Here is a 14,908-nt window from a genome sequence, read left to right as displayed (position 1 = left end):
ATTTGGCAACATCCGTTTAACATAAACAACCCTAAAAAGACATAATTCAGAGGAAAAATTATTCTGGAGTGTAGTTTGCTGATTTGAAATACATTTTGGGAAATTATACTGCTACACGGCTAATGGGTGTTATGGCTAGCGAGCAGAAATTATAACTAGCTAACAGCATACTCTGCAATTATCTTTTTATGGCTTTTTAGAAATGAGATGTGATTAAATAAAAAAGGACAATGGGATGTGGGAAATGGTAATACCCAACATAGAGTCGAAAGAGATTGTCATATTAATTAAGATTAGTCATCTCTGTTAGCAAATGAACAATGCTGTCATTTATTGTATGGAGATATGTACATGAGTGAGTTTGAGAAAAAAATGATATTAGAAATGTGAATGGCTGGTAATCCAGGAATATGTTATCAGTGAAAGTGGTCCACAAATATTTTAATAGAGTTACATATGTACATGTATATATGCCTCTATTCTGGTTCTTTTTTATTCATTGCCTCATAAACCACAGCAGTGATTCAAATATACTAAAAAACCGCCAAGGTTTTGCTTTTCCAAGCCTAGTTAAGACAGAGCTGCATAACCTGATTACATATAATGATAAATAGGTTTGGATATTTATTTTACACATGTAAAGGCACTTTTAATGATTTCAATATGAAATTAGTTTATTTTCAAAGATTATGAGCTTGTCATTTCCACAGTCCTCCGGTCCAGATGGTGGCGAAACGCACAACTAAAGTCGTGATAAAACGTAGAAGAAGAAAAGCAACACGAGTTTCCGCTTCCTGGTTAAATCACAAACAAATTCGCAGAGATGCCATTGACATGAGTTTGTGGCCAAAATAGCTTATTATATATAGGTTTATTTTAGAATTTTATATTAACGGGATATAGAAGTATTCCAACAACGTCATACGATTAATTTCAAAATACCTCAACAACATGAGGTGAAATTTTACCTGAATTGTTTACGCTTAAATGTTTTTAGGACACGATGGAGATGGAGTGTCGTATATAATTTCTGCTCTTACTTAAGTTTCGCCTTTCAGCTGGATGTGATCAAAGCTAAATAATGTAACTTTAGTTGGCGGTTATGTATTTAATCCAAATCATTCACTGACCCTATGCTATAGTCCCCCCCAGGAAGGGTCATGATCATGACTGATGAAAAATTCAGCACGTCCAGTTAGTTTATCTTAAGCAGTTGAGGTATTTCTATCTCCATATTAAAGTACCTAATCTGTTTTGTGTCGGCCAACAGGTTGGTTGTTGCCAGTCTGCTGAATTGCACTCGACAGTCCAGCTCAGCCCTTCATGTGTGCAGTTACACAACTCTCAGGAGGTCTTCCACACCTTGGGAGAGAGACGATACCGGGCCAGTTTTTCAGTATGTTGGCAAACACAAAAAGACCAACCACAAAGTGTTTGTGTGGGGCTTCAGCTTCACTGGAGCTCTAGGAATCCCCAGCTTTGTGGTTCCTGACAGCGGCAGGAAAAAACCCCGAAAATACCAGCTGACTCCCTACAGACTGGACACGGCCGAACAGGTGAGGTCATGTTTCAAAATACACCCTCAGGGTCTGCTTATAGTGAAACTTTCTGTCGGGTTTGTGTCCGTGGTAGATTTCTTCTGCTGCCTGTGGTTATGGGTTCACGCTGATCGCCTCCCGCACCAAAGATGTGATCAAACTGTGGGGAATGGGTCTCAACAAAGACTCTCAGCTGGGCTTCCAGCGGACACAGCACAGCCGCCGTAAGAATGCATTTAATTTTAAACTAAATGAAATTTTCTATACGCTCTACAGCATTGTCTCAGCGCAGCGTGATAATGAAGGGATGTTGATATCAGACTGCAGTGGCTTTTCATCTTTTAATAAGCTCACCATGTCTGTGCAGTTCAGAGTTACGAGTATGTACTGGAACCCTCCCCGGTGGCCCTTCCTCTGGTGGAGCCACAGCAGACCCGGGTCCTTCAGGTGTCTTGTGGCCGAGCTCATTCGCTGGTCCTCACGGACCACGAGGGAGGTGAGACTTGAGTGCAGCTGAATCCAGGCCCGCGTTTTTCAAATTGTTGTGTTTAAGTGCACGGCGATTCTGTTCAATTGGCCCTGTGTTATCTGGTACTTGTTAATTTTGTTTTGTCTATAAAATGGCTCATGTCTAGTTTGTGTTGAATGTATTTGTATTAATGAATCCCAATAATAGACCTTATTTTGGTCAAAGGATTCATTGATTTTTTTTTTTTTATGTGCAGATGTTCAGATTTTTTTCATTCAACAGAGCGTCACAAATGTACAATTTTGCATTTAATCCTGATTTAACTTTTAATCTCTGAAATGTCACAAATAAGCACCATTTTTTATATATTAAAAAACCCATCTTTTGTAAGTTTTCAGCATGGGCAACAATTCGTATGGACAGTGCGGAAGACCAATCGTTGAAGATGAAGTCTACAGGTAAATATTTCAGAAGGATTTGACCTTTGCTGTATTTTTCAGTGAAATGTTTTTATATTATAGTTATGTTGGTTCATTAGAGTCAGATTTTTAAAAGGAAACAGTTCATTATTTAACTCTTTTTCTGAGGACGGGTTTGCTTTTTTTTACTGGGAACTCCTGAATCCATCCTGACATCATATTGTTGGAGCTTATTCCCTTCCCAGGTTGGGAGAGAGATGTTGATGTTCTCGGATGGCAGATTATCATTTCTCCCTCCTGTCTCTCAGCGGCAGCCACGTCATTCACAGGATCGACGGATTCGACTGTGGAGTCGTCCAGGTAAACGACAGATCAAACCCATTTTATCATCGTGGAGTTGCTGGACGTGGGTTTGACACCTGACGTGATCAATGCCGACTCCCATTTAAGGTGGCGTGTGGACAGGACCACAGCCTCTTCCTCACCGAGTCGGGGAAAGTTTTTGCGTGTGGATGGGGGGCAGACGGACAGACGGGTCAGTACCTCACGCCTGCCGCATGTTTTCCGTGCATTAACGCGTCGATTTTAGTCTCTTTCTGCCTTTAAATAACAAGTGGGAGATTCCCTCATGTTTTCTCTGTCCCAAGTTTTTACATTTAAAGAATTATGCGTCAACAAACAGGTCAGAATTAATTCGATTTAAGCCACATTTCCAACAAAGTAGAAGTGATGTATTTAGTTTAGCCTTTTATGTCATATAGCCAGAGCTGTATTTTATGTTTGTATTGAGAGGGAACCACTCACAGGGAGCGTTCCACACATTTATGGGCTATTTTCTTCCTCCGGAGACGGATTTGGTGACATGGCTCTGCTCTTTCAGGGCTCGGCCATCACAGCGTGAGCTGCACACCAGTGGAAGTGGGTGGAGATTTGGCTGGTGTTAAGGTTCAGCAGATCACCACCTATGGAGACTGCAGCCTGGCTGTGTCTGCAGACGGGGAGCTCTTTGGATGGGGAAACTCTGAATACCTGCAGCTGGCATCTGTTACCGAGGCAACACAGGTGAGACGAGCTGGCGTGGAGGAGGCGGGGACTGTGGAGATTGATTTTAAAAAAACAATAGCTGTAAAGTAAAGATGAAATATTTTTCCTGAAGATGAAGTAACCACATTTGTTGCTCTGAGCAGATTAGTGGATCACAGCATTAAACCTTTGGAATTTACTGATCATTTCAGATCAGCTCGCCTCGACTTCTTCCTCTGAACAGCTGTGGGAAGGTCGTTCAGGCAGCGTGTGGTGGAACACAAGTGGCCATTCTGAACGGTCAGTCTGGCTTTAACATCTCTATATGTGTTCTCTTGTACTCCAACACATCATGAGGGAAAGATGAATATCACAAGTCCAGGCCTGAGAAATTTAAGTGAAGATTGAACTGAAATGATGCCATTTTCCTGTAGTTCCACATGTGGCCACACGGGGCACTGCGCATCAGTTATTTTTCTTCTTTGTGTTAATGGGCTTCGACTCATGCAGTCTGGCATGAATTTTAGCATCTGAAATTAAAAAGCAACTGTCTTTCTGTGTCAGATAAAGGAGAAGTGTTTGTTTGGGGATACGGGATTCTTGGAAAAGGCCCTAAACTGTCAGAATCAGCGACCCCAGAGATGATTCCCTCCACGCTGTTCGGACGGTCGGAGTTCAATCCCTCAGTTGCCGTCACCAGAATCAGGTGTGGACTCAACCATTTCGCCGCAGTGACAGGTGAGAAGCTCTTTAACCAACCTTCAGCAGATCCTGTTTTGGGGGTTAGTTGTGTTAGTTGTGTGCTTCGCTCTTATTTGAGGCTCTGCAGGTTTGGCTTCCAGCTCAATTTTGACGCTTTACTTTTCAGATCGTGGTGAGCTTTTCGTTTGGGGGAAGAACATTCGAGGCTGTTTGGGCATCGGGAAGAGAGATGACCAGTACTTCCCATGGAGGGTGAGAGCACAGCGATTAGTGCCAACCGAACATCGGTCTGCGCTGAAGCCGTTTGCTCTAAATAAGCAACACACGCTTCCTGTTAACAGTAAAACTGGTATTCTCATTTATTTTTATCTAAATGCAATTCCTCTTTCATCCACCAGGTGACAGTTCCCGGGCAAGTGGTGGATGTAGCCTGCGGTGTTGACCACATGGTGGCGCTGGTGAAGTCTCTTCTGTGAGGTTGGATGTTTATGCACTGACCCCTGCTGAGCTGCAGGGGCCCCGGGATGGGGGCTCAAAGCCATCTGGTCTCTGCAGGACTCGGACCTCCTCCTCCGCTCCGTGGTGACGTCAACATGAGTGCAGAACTTTTGACTCAAGTGTCCCAATGGAGCTGTTGGAGCTGAAATGAACAGTTTTTAAAAAAAGAGGATTCTCATTTTTGTATTTTTCAGTCTGTTTACAAAAGAAAACTATTTAAAAATCTATTTAAAAGTGCAGAATTTTCATCCCTTCCTGGGGAGTGAGGAGAAGTCATTAAAGTGGTTTCACAGGTATGTCCCAGGTTGATTTTGGATGGTTTCAACCAGATAAGCTGCTTTCAGAGGGATAATTCTGTGGAATTGTCTGGTTTGTGGAGGTTTTCTTGGATCCTTTGGAACATGCTGGCCTCTTTCCTGTTAAATAAGACATCAACAAATCACAAAAGCAGATTATCTGGCAGCTGTGGAGGTGAAAAGCATCCTTGCTGCTCTGTTGTGGACCTGTTCTGCCTTTAAAATGTGCACAAATACAGATGTGGATCAGCTTGTTTAATTCTTTCCATTATTATGCCATTGTCTGTCCTGCATTGCTGTGGCAGTGGAGGGATCTTAGGATGGTTAGATGATTCACTGTTGGAAACCTCAACATTTCAGATGTGTGTGAATGTCATTGAGCCTTTGACTCAGGTCAGGCCAGGGGCTGATTTGGGTGTTCCAATGATGGGTGGATGTTTATCCATGAGGTTCAGATGCTCCCCTCAGGTTCTACACTCTGAGTGTCAGTATTTTTGTTGGGTTGCTGCTGCATTGCCCTTGGTGCCTCCCCCTGCTGCTGGGGCACCTGTGTGCACTGGGGCTTGAACCAGCAACCCTCTGGTTCTGGGGCCAGTGCTCTAGCAGTCTGAGCCAGCAGCACCCCACCACCTCCTGGCCATAACTTGGTAATTGAGACTCTGTCTCGCCAACTAAAAAAAGGCATTTGAGGACGTCGTCTTCACTTATTACAATTTTCTGATGTCCTGGAAGATGCAGGTGTTCAGATCCTCATCACAGGAATGTTTAAAACCTGGAGCCAAGTGTCATGATACTATAAACAGTTTGATTATACAAACATCGATGATTTGAATTTGATAACTTTATTGATCAAAGTTCATACTGGGAGCAAAGTAGTGAGAGAACAGTCACCTGGAAATAAAACTGTAAAAATGACACAAACTGAAAAAAAAATCAGAAAGCCCCAAAAAGCTTTATTCATTTTAACTTTCAACATGAGAAGCTCAAAGCTCTTTTCTTTGAAAAGAGGACAAAAATGTCACTTTTAACACTGATAAATGAGTTTCTATGAATGTGAGAGTAGAAGAAGAAGAAGCTGGTTGTTAGAAGAGAATTCTGGATAAATGAAGTAAAATATCCTCCCTGTTTCACATCAGTACAGCAGGTCTGTGGGGGCGATAACCTGCGTTAAAGTGCAGAGCGGGGCCGGGAGGGGGCAGTTCCAACAGGGCACGGACAGGGAACCTTCCAGCCCTGCGTGAACCGCAGCTTATCGTTAGCATCAGTCGCTTTTCTCGTACATCATCAAAGTGGCTCAGTCTTTATATCTATTGCAGGCTCTATGGGTTCACGCTGTGAGCAACAGCGGCTTCGTTACCGGAGTGACGGGAGTTCAAGCAGAATCAGGAGTCGGTGTTTAAGAAAACCAAAACACTTGGAACAGTGAATTCCGAACACCTTGTGGAAATGAAGCACTTTTGACTGCACTGATTTGGAATTTTGACTAAAAATAATTGGATTGTAAAAGATTGCTGATGGAGTCTGTGGCAGCCAGAACCTCGGCTTCAAATCTAAAGATAATCAGAGTGATGTTTATCTAACTCGGTTTAAAAGCACCACAGAAGCAGATTTTCCCTGTAAAAGGATACATTTTCCGTTGTTGCTCACAGTGGGAATATTACGTTATCTCAATCTTCAGAGTAGTGTCAGAAATATCAACAGGCAATACTGGAGAGATGTTCTAAGTCCTTCAGAATTCATTCAGTGCGTGAACTATCATTTGCTTTTACTTGGGTCAGCTGACCTTTCTGGATCGAGTCGTTAATCTCATTGTAATGGCCCTTTGTTACAAGTCAACATCTGTTAATAACCTAAATGAATGAGTTGAGGCCTACAAAAATGTCCTGCTAGAAATGGACTGAATCCGTTGCATAGAAAAAAATATCTATTTGAATTTTCCCAGTATTTTCTTCTAAATCACTTAAACTAGTTCAGAATTTTAAGCAACAAATCTGACTTTTTTAAAGCTCAAAATGGGCTGATGTCTTTAAATGTCTCATGTCTCTAGTTGAAACTATCCGTCCATTCATACGCTATCAGAATTAAATATATCATTCTGGAGGTTTCCGTGGTGACAACACGGCTTCAAAGACCGCTCTGTAACAAACGGGGCCACAAATGTCTCCGCGTCTCCTTCAGTTGGGAGAATTTGAAGGCATCAGTTGAGGCATTAAAAAAAATGTGTTGGCACTGAAAAATGACCTGTGGAAATCAAAAGCAACGATGGAGAGCGTGTTTGGATACATCTGTTTTTACATTCATCACCCTTCCATCAGAAGAATCTGTAACTAATACAGTAGGGTGCCCAGGAGGGCTGGGGGAGGGGCCGGGAAGCAGCTTTAGACAGGAAAAGATTCAGTTTGGCAAACTAAACTACTCAAGGTGGTCTCAGAGGCCCCTGGGGCCAAGAGGGAGGGGCGAGTGTAAATGTAACCCCCTCCCCCCCAATACAGCTTCAGACTCCGCCCACTCCTTCACACCACCCATGTGTAACGCCAGTTCACTCGCGAGCTCTCGGCACTTCCTGGACACAAGCGTTTGAAGGAAATGACTAATGTTTTTTCTTTTCAGTGCGCCGTGCTCTTGGTCCGCAGAGCTTCGATCACACTTTGGATGTTTTCTTCCGGAACCTGGAAAAAGAAAAAGAAAACGCCGTCGGAAGGAGTCAGTGGCCTCGGTGGTGATTCAGAGTCAACAGGAGGTGTTGCTGTACTGAGAGGAAGGACCTGGAGGGTCATGTGACCTGTCAGGACCTCACAGCTGTGGTAGAAGAGGCTGATGTTGGTGAAACTGCAACCATCTGTGTCATCCTCCTCCTCCAGCTAAGGATGATGATGATCCTCTGAGTCAGTCCTGATGAGCTAGATCTCCTCTGAACACCTCGTGTTTGTGTTGGTGGACCGAGTGCACACAGGCGCGTTGGTGAGAGGACACGTGTCTGCAGAGCCATTTAGAACATCAGGCCAATGCACCAAAATGGTGCCTCTACAGGAGCTCCAGCTCATCAGGACTGAACATCTTCATCTCGAGGAGGAGCGCGATGGTCATCGTTCAAACCTCCTCCTCCTTCTACCACAGCTGCCTCCAGTCATGTGACTCTGGCCAGTCACATGACGGCAGAAATCCACCTGGAAGGTCTCATCCTGCTGAAGGCGACAAACATTTCTGACATTTTTCAATGCACGCGTTAACATTCAGGTGCTTCGATGTCGGAAAACCAGCTGGTAAAAATGAATAAAGTGTTAAGCTTCAGTCATTCTTTACGATTATATTTACCAGATGACCCGAAGTAAACATGAGCTGTTTGACTTTGAACGAATTGTTGCAGGGTTGATACTACAGCGATGTAAAGTGTCGCAGCGTTATGATATGTTATGATATGTGAACGCTCAGGTTTGCGTCTCACCAGGGCGTGGTCGAACTTGAAGGTACTAATGTAGTAAGCGGGAATGTCGGCAGTCGCCAGCGGTTCTGATATCTGAGCCACGATGCCGCATTCATCTGCAGCAAAAACACGAAGGACCGAGGATCAGCACGTTTTCTTCATCGAAGGGAGGAAATGCAGCAAGTCAGAGCCCAAATCAAACTCACCGAATCCTAACGGTTGCCCTCCGATACGAACCATCTTCCAAAGCTCGCCAGAAGCGCTGGTGAAGAGGACGTTGTTTGGAAACCTAAAAAAAGAACAAAGTTCCTTATGTAGCCTGTAAAATCCGACCAAAACATTAACCTGTGATAATAAATGCAGCTGCATCGTCCTCCAATATCTGTTAGACTAACTAAAGAATTTGGCTTCTGATTTCCTTTTGAAGTTTTAAAACTCAATGAGCTGTGAGGCTAATTAGCCCCTGAGCTGACGTTAGCTGTGCACTCAGAATGAACCGTTGGAATTCTGAGCATCTCTGCTTCACCGTCTTCCAGAATGACTTTGGCATTTGCTTCACGACGCCCACCTTTGAGCCGTCTGTTCATCCATGACCAGAGAGATGTAGCCCTCAATCAGGGAGAAGGAGAAGAAGCGGATGTGGGTGGAGTCTTCACTTGTTGCTCCGCCTTCCTTTGACCTGGAGCGGAAAGAAAACTGAATGAGCATCAGTTGGGGAAAATTAAGTGTCTAATCAACAACACAAGGGAAGATTTCAGCCTTTGTATTTTATGATTATGTGTTTGAGATCCTTACGATTAAAATAGACGTCAACAATGTCTTTCCCGTATCATTTAATCAAACACGGATGTCAGGAAGCCAAGATGTTGAGGTTGCCCTCTGGTGGCGGGTGGCTGTAAATTCAGGATCATTTTTGTTTATTGATCCCACTTTTGGTCAAGAAACTGAAGCCATTTTAGTAAATAGTGTCAACTGATATTGCTGCTCATGTGTATACGACACTGTGTGTGTGAAAACCAGGGACTAACAAAGGAATCTACCCAAGACTATCATCTGAAACTTTTAGATCATTTGAAAAGTATGCAGACAAAAATCACTTTAGCTACACTGAGCCAACGCAGATCCTTAAAAAAACATACTTTTCAAACATCCTTCAGGGCCGATGACACCAGTGTTTTACTGGTATCGGTTTGAATATTAAAGTTTTGTGTGATTTCTGTCTTGTTCCTCCAGTTGGATGTTTAAACTTCACTGTGCAGTTCTAACTGTTGGCAACATTACGGTCCCGGCCTGTCCATCCCGAAGGACAACCTGTCTGGAATCATTCAGGAAGGAAAACAGGGCCTCGGCTGCAGGAGGCCGATCATTCCGAGCATCCGTCTCATCAAACCTTCTTCCTAAAGCTCACGAAACTCGGAGCAGAACTAGAAAATCTCACCCTCCGGAGTAAAACATGACGTCCATGAGCAGAGTGGCCACAGACGGGAGCGTGTCCGGGTCCAAACTGGTCACACAGAACATGTTACTGGGACTGGATAAAGGGTGGATGACGGGACGCGGTACTAAAAAAGAAAAGAGAAAGACAACATAAGATGATCCAAACATTGTTGTCATTATTACAAGAAAGACTCTATAAATAATGGAAAAGGTCTCAGAAACGGCTCCTCCTGCCACATAAACACCTTTTCCTTTTGAAAGCTTTTGCCATTTAAAGGGGGCTGGTGTGAAACTGTTCCCCTGTAACCTGTCACAGCATCTCAAAGCAGATTCAACAGCGGCGGTTGACGCTCACCCATCTTGGGCTTCACAAAGCCATTAGTGACCCCCAGGCTGTGAGCGGAGACCGCCTCTCCGTTCACCACCCGGAGCAGCGTGAACTCGGAAGACAGGGTGTGCATGACCATGGGCAGGTCGCGCTCTCGGACCTGCAGCACAGAAAGAAGAGAAACACCCGTTTACATGGACGTACACCGGCGCTCTGACCTTTAAGATGTCACGTGACGTTCCAGGTATTTCGGCTTCAGAGGTGACTTTAAAATTCATCATGTCGGCATTTTAGGGCGACTGTTCTTTTTTTCTGGTCCTGTCAGGATGTGGTGAACGATCAACAGGACAGAATAAAGCTGCTGGGAGGCTGCGGCGCCTTTGACTGGGTCAGACGCACGCATCCTTCCACCGAAATGAGTCCGTTCACCATTCGAGTCAGGTTCAGCTGTTTTATGTAACAGTGAAAAACACACATCTTAAGCTGCTCTGACTGCTGGTGCGCTCGCAGATTCGGTTATATGATCCGACACAGTGTGAGATGAGGGGGGAATGTGGGCGATGGGTGGGAGACGCAGCAGGTTTTTCCTCTTTTTTATCTAATAAATGAAACCTCGGGATTGTAGGAGATGAGCCCGATGGATATCTGAAATACCAGCAAGAGGCTGAGGGGCTGATCCTCTTCATGAAGCAGATTTATCAACATTCAGGCCCTTTCTCTTTCTTCCACCTTCATAAACATGCGGCTCAGCAGGCCCCGAGTTTTGCTTTTTCTCCAGCAAATAAAAGGCAGCAAAAATGGAAGAAACTCGCCCTGCGGCCAAAGGGGATTGATTCCAAAGTCACAGGAAGTCCGCGGAAGACGGACGTTATTGCTTTTTCATGTCTCAAACTATGTGATAATAAAAACCAAGATTCCTTTGGTTCGTGACATCATCAAACACCTCTTAACTCTGGATTTTATTTTATTCCATTCTAATGAAACCTGAGTTTTTTCATTCGGATGTGAAACAAAGTCTTGGCTAAAATGTCTCTAATCACAGGATGGGCTCAAATTCAGAATCGAGCCCGGTGACTCACCAGGATGTAGTCGGTCTGATATGTGGACAGCATGAAAACGGAGATGTTGTGGTCGGCCAGCGGTGCGATGACCGATTTCGCGATTTTGGTGACTCCGATGGGCTGCGAGTTGGAGGCGTTGCCGCCGCCTGACACCACGTTCAGGGCCAACCACGTGGCATCGGCCACGCTGATGTGCTCCGACTGAGGCAGCTCTAAACGAACGAGAGACACGTGCGGGAAAAGTTTCGGTTTGGGAAAGAAAAATCAGAAAACAGGAAGCTGAAACATTTGTTTTCAGTTGGTCCCGTTTACGTAGACACGCAGACCAATCTGGACCAATCTTGTGAACCAGACCTTAAAGTGTAGCTCAGCTACTTATCAGAGGCGATTATAGAGGATGTAATCTGATCCAGTCGTTTGTTTACTTAATCATCTTAATCTCAATGCTTAATCAGCTGTAACGATGGGTCCTGAAAAGCTGCACGTGAAGTGTTTAATTCACGTAGAAAGATCAGAAAACGTTGCTCAGTTGTTTGTGCTAGACAACAGAACCAGTCACCAGTAGAAAATACCTGCACCAGGTTACGCAATAGAGCCTGCTGTCTCCACGGCAACTAAGGAAGGTCACCCTGGAAAAGTGTGTGTAATGACATGGATTCACTCAATCAGCCAACCACAAACCATAACGACAAAGTGTGCTCAAACATGGGCGCCGGAGGGAACCAGAGATTACACAATCTGATCGGTTGCCACGGTGACTGTAAAGAAGCTGAGGCGAGCAGGGGCCCACCTTTAAAGCCCTCCGTGTCCACGATGATGGTGTAGTCCTCTGGAGTCTCTGTCAGACTGAAAAACTTGCATCTGAAAGAGAGAGAGATCCAACAGTGGAGCCAGGAAGTGAAAGCAGAAAAAAAAAACCAAAACAAAAACAACACCGGCAGATTGAAGATGGGTTTGTTGCGCATTTCCTGTTTCCATTCACACTTCTGCAGGTTTCTCAGTCCGACCCTTGTTCGAGAGCAGCGTTTTGAGGCTGCGTGGCCATGGTTACGCGCCATTACGCAAAAATGCACGCGCACGCCTCAATTATTGAATCAACCACACATTGAATCAACAAAAACACGCCACAGCTCCACTTAGGTGGAGAATGTGAAGAAGGATGCGGCGCCTGCAGACACAAACACTCCTGCGAGGAGAAGGGAGCGCTCACACCTCCAGTCTGACTGGAAGGTGAGAAAAACAGAAGGACGACGACAGGAAAAGAGGCAACGCTTCCTCCTGGAATCAAACCTGCTCCTCTCTCTCTCCAGTTGACTGTCGACCTAAACTGTGTCCTGAGTTATGATGACTGATGTAATTAGAGTAGTCGCCCTAGATATTTGAAAATAAATATAAAATAACCGTCTGGAATATTGTTTGCTAAACAACTGCGGTCAGGTGACTTATCCCAGGACGCCAGTGTTGGGATTCAGCCAACGTGAACCGTCATCAGATATCAGAGCTCGTGTTACAGGAGGACTGAACCCCCCACCTTCCCCCTCAGAGTTCAGACGCTGACCTCAGAATCTTTGGAACGGAGGGGAACTTCGCCTCAATCCCAACTGTCTCCCACCGACACAAGAGGGAGGAAATCAAATAGAACCTGAGGACTCCTTTGAAGAGTGAAACCCCAGCTTTTGTTATGGAAGAATGCAGCAAATATACATTTAACTCTTGATGGATTGAAAAGGTTCCAGAGAGAATTAGCCATAATCTGACTGCTGAGTTAATGCGAGCAAACATCCCATGATTAACATCCACTTAAAATAACTGCACCGGCTGTTGTTTTACTGAACAAACTGGGCAGCCAACAATGGAAGAACAGGGAACTTTTTCTGACCTTTTTTCGAAGACTCTTTCGATCTTTAAACTCAGAACTGAAAGATCTGGCTTGGTTTCTGGAGTCTGAGAACCTTTGAAAAGGGTCCTATCTCTATTATGAATCTTTTAGCACACTGAAATCAACATTTCCACTTGAATCGTCTCCCTTCGGTGCTCAGAATGCAATGTGAACAAACTCTTGAATCAACTTAACACCACTTTTTCCTCTGGACAGAGTGTCTCGAATATCTTCCTTGCTCTACAAATTTGAGCTTTTTTACTTTATATCCAGAGGAATTATTATTCAGTTTGAACTGCTGGTCCAAACATTAAATATCAAATTTAAAAAGGCACACCGTGTTTTGGTGACCCAGCTCTGCTGCTGGGCCCGGCTGGGTACAAACATGTTCTCATTTCCCTTAGTAAGAACATGCATTTGTAGGTCTTCATCAGGCCTTCCATAGATATAATCCATCCTCTGATCCACAAATGTGACCTAAACCCAACTTTAGAACCAAATCGGAATATAAGCCATTGTTGAAGTTGTAGGAACTACTCAAAATGTCCTCACTTTGCCAGTGTAATGTGAGCAACACACACACACACACACACACACACACACACACACACACACACACACACACACACACACACACACACACACACACACACACACAAAATGACACTACAGACCGAGGATAGGCCTGGAAACTGCAGGAAGCTGCATTTAATGCAGCTGCAGGAAGGAACCGGAGCACAAATGGTCACAGGTGCATTTTGAGTGAACTGGCCGCGTCCATCAATCCCACCTGCACCAGTTTGATTCAGTGTCAACAACAGAGTCAGCACTGACAGCTTCGAACAACAAAGGCAAACGATGAAAAGACGCTAATGCACATTTGATGTGGTAAAAGTTATTACGCACCTTGTTTTAGAGGCCAAAAAGGCGAGTTTTATTAATCCGTGAGTGCAAATCTGGATCCCCTCTTTCTCTATACTCGCCACTTTCAAGCTGTGCTCTAAAATATGAAGCTCCATCTTTTACGTCTTCTCATTTGAGGAACAACTAATGCGCAAACAAAGCTAAACACTTTCAAATAAGATGCATAAATAAATAAATACACATTTACAGCAGGCTAAGGCGTTTGAATAGAGAAAGAAAGAGCGAGGCAGGGTGGAATAAAGAAAACGAAGAGGTAAAAAAAATAGCTGTCATAGCTGCGACGGATAGCCAGCGAACTTCCGGTACGAGCGTTTCAAAATAAGATCAGACACAAATGATTCACAGCTTTGGCGACCGGGGCTGATAAAATTAGCATTTTCCCCAACATGCTAATGTTTACGGTCATTCGTCGTACTTTCTTAAATTAAGCAGAATATCAGCAATCATAAACAGAATAATTAGATTCAGAAACAGTGATGTTAAACATTTTTATGAAGCTACAGTAAAGCTATCAGATATTAGCTGTTTATTCTAGTATCTGAGATTAGCAAGCAGCTGATTCAATTTAGGGTAACGACGATTCGTGCGATTCTGCAACAATTACACTTTGCTTTTATTGGTGTGGAAGCTTATATAGATTTGAAGTGTCTCAGAATATGATTTATTTTCTTCAACAAATATGACTAAAGCAGAAAATCTCATAAGGAAATTATTTATACCCTTAAATCAAAATTATGTTTGCGTCTAAGCGAAACCGGAAGTCTAGTTGTCAAACACTCCCGTTAGCTTGTCAGACCTGTTAAATGGAGAGCAGAGGACCGTGATCCCCATGTTTGCTCTACGACTGAAACACTTGGCAGCTGGTCGGACTGAAACAAACAACCTGCCATTCAAACGAAGAAGGCGGGTC

At 44.0% G+C, this 14,908-nt stretch overlaps 2 protein-coding genes across 4 annotated transcripts; one reads left to right on the top strand and one right to left on the bottom strand.

Moving 5' to 3' along the window:
• Positions 1-782: 782 nt before the first annotated feature.
• rcc1l (RCC1 like) lies at positions 783-5,204 on the top strand. The gene is made up of 12 exons (XM_011611236.2): positions 783-956; positions 1,271-1,556; positions 1,633-1,762; positions 1,906-2,034; positions 2,399-2,465; positions 2,735-2,786; positions 2,877-2,961; positions 3,307-3,488; positions 3,662-3,749; positions 4,014-4,187; positions 4,318-4,403; positions 4,550-5,204. The coding sequence occupies exons 1-12, from the start codon at positions 952-954 to the stop codon at positions 4,625-4,627; spliced, it is 1,362 nt and encodes a 453-aa protein (XP_011609538.2). The 5' UTR covers positions 783-951; the 3' UTR covers positions 4,628-5,204.
• Positions 5,205-5,752: 548 nt separating this feature from the next.
• On the bottom strand, positions 5,753-14,300 carry castor2 (cytosolic arginine sensor for mTORC1 subunit 2). 3 transcript variants are annotated; one of them, XM_011611239.2, is made up of 10 exons: positions 13,749-13,800; positions 13,412-13,561; positions 11,986-12,056; positions 11,214-11,407; positions 10,162-10,294; positions 9,808-9,931; positions 8,938-9,048; positions 8,576-8,658; positions 8,391-8,485; positions 5,753-7,614 (listed from the first exon to the last, which is right to left on the bottom strand). In XM_011611239.2, the coding sequence occupies exons 2-10, from the start codon at positions 13,528-13,530 to the stop codon at positions 7,552-7,554; spliced, it is 993 nt and encodes a 330-aa protein (XP_011609541.2). In that variant the 5' UTR covers positions 13,531-13,561; positions 13,749-13,800; the 3' UTR covers positions 5,753-7,551. The 3 variants fall into 3 exon arrangements, with proteins under 3 accessions (XP_011609541.2, XP_011609542.2, XP_011609539.2); XM_011611240.2 differs by lacking the exons at positions 13,412-13,561; positions 13,749-13,800 and adding an exon at positions 13,981-14,300; XM_011611237.2 differs by lacking the exon at positions 13,749-13,800 and having other exon boundaries at positions 13,412-13,658.
• Between the last annotated feature and the right edge of the window lie 608 nt (positions 14,301-14,908).

This window comes from Takifugu rubripes, chromosome 15 (assembly GCF_901000725.2).
Source record: "Takifugu rubripes chromosome 15, fTakRub1.2, whole genome shotgun sequence".
In the NCBI taxonomy this organism is placed as follows: Eukaryota; Metazoa; Chordata; class Actinopteri; order Tetraodontiformes; family Tetraodontidae; genus Takifugu; species Takifugu rubripes.
Note: the sequence above shows the minus strand (reverse complement) of the source record. Positions and strands in the feature narration are given on the sequence as shown.

Coding starts and splice junctions, on each gene's coding strand:
- rcc1l (XM_011611236.2), top strand. Junction 1,557..1,632: donor GACTGGACACGGCCGAACAG/GTGAGGTCATGT, acceptor TGTCCGTGGTAG/ATTTCTTCTGCTGCCTGTGG. Junction 3,489..3,661: donor CTGTTACCGAGGCAACACAG/GTGAGACGAGCT, acceptor TGATCATTTCAG/ATCAGCTCGCCTCGACTTCT.
- castor2 (XM_011611239.2), bottom strand. CDS start 13,530: ATGGATTATATCTATGGAAGGCCTGATGAAGACCTACAAATGCATGTT. Junction 11,408..11,985: donor GGACACGGAGGGCTTTAAAG/GTGGGCCCCTGC, acceptor TCGTTCGTTTAG/AGCTGCCTCAGTCGGAGCAC. Junction 9,932..10,161: donor CTTTGTGAAGCCCAAGATGG/GTGAGCGTCAAC, acceptor TTTCTTTTTTAG/TACCGCGTCCCGTCATCCAC.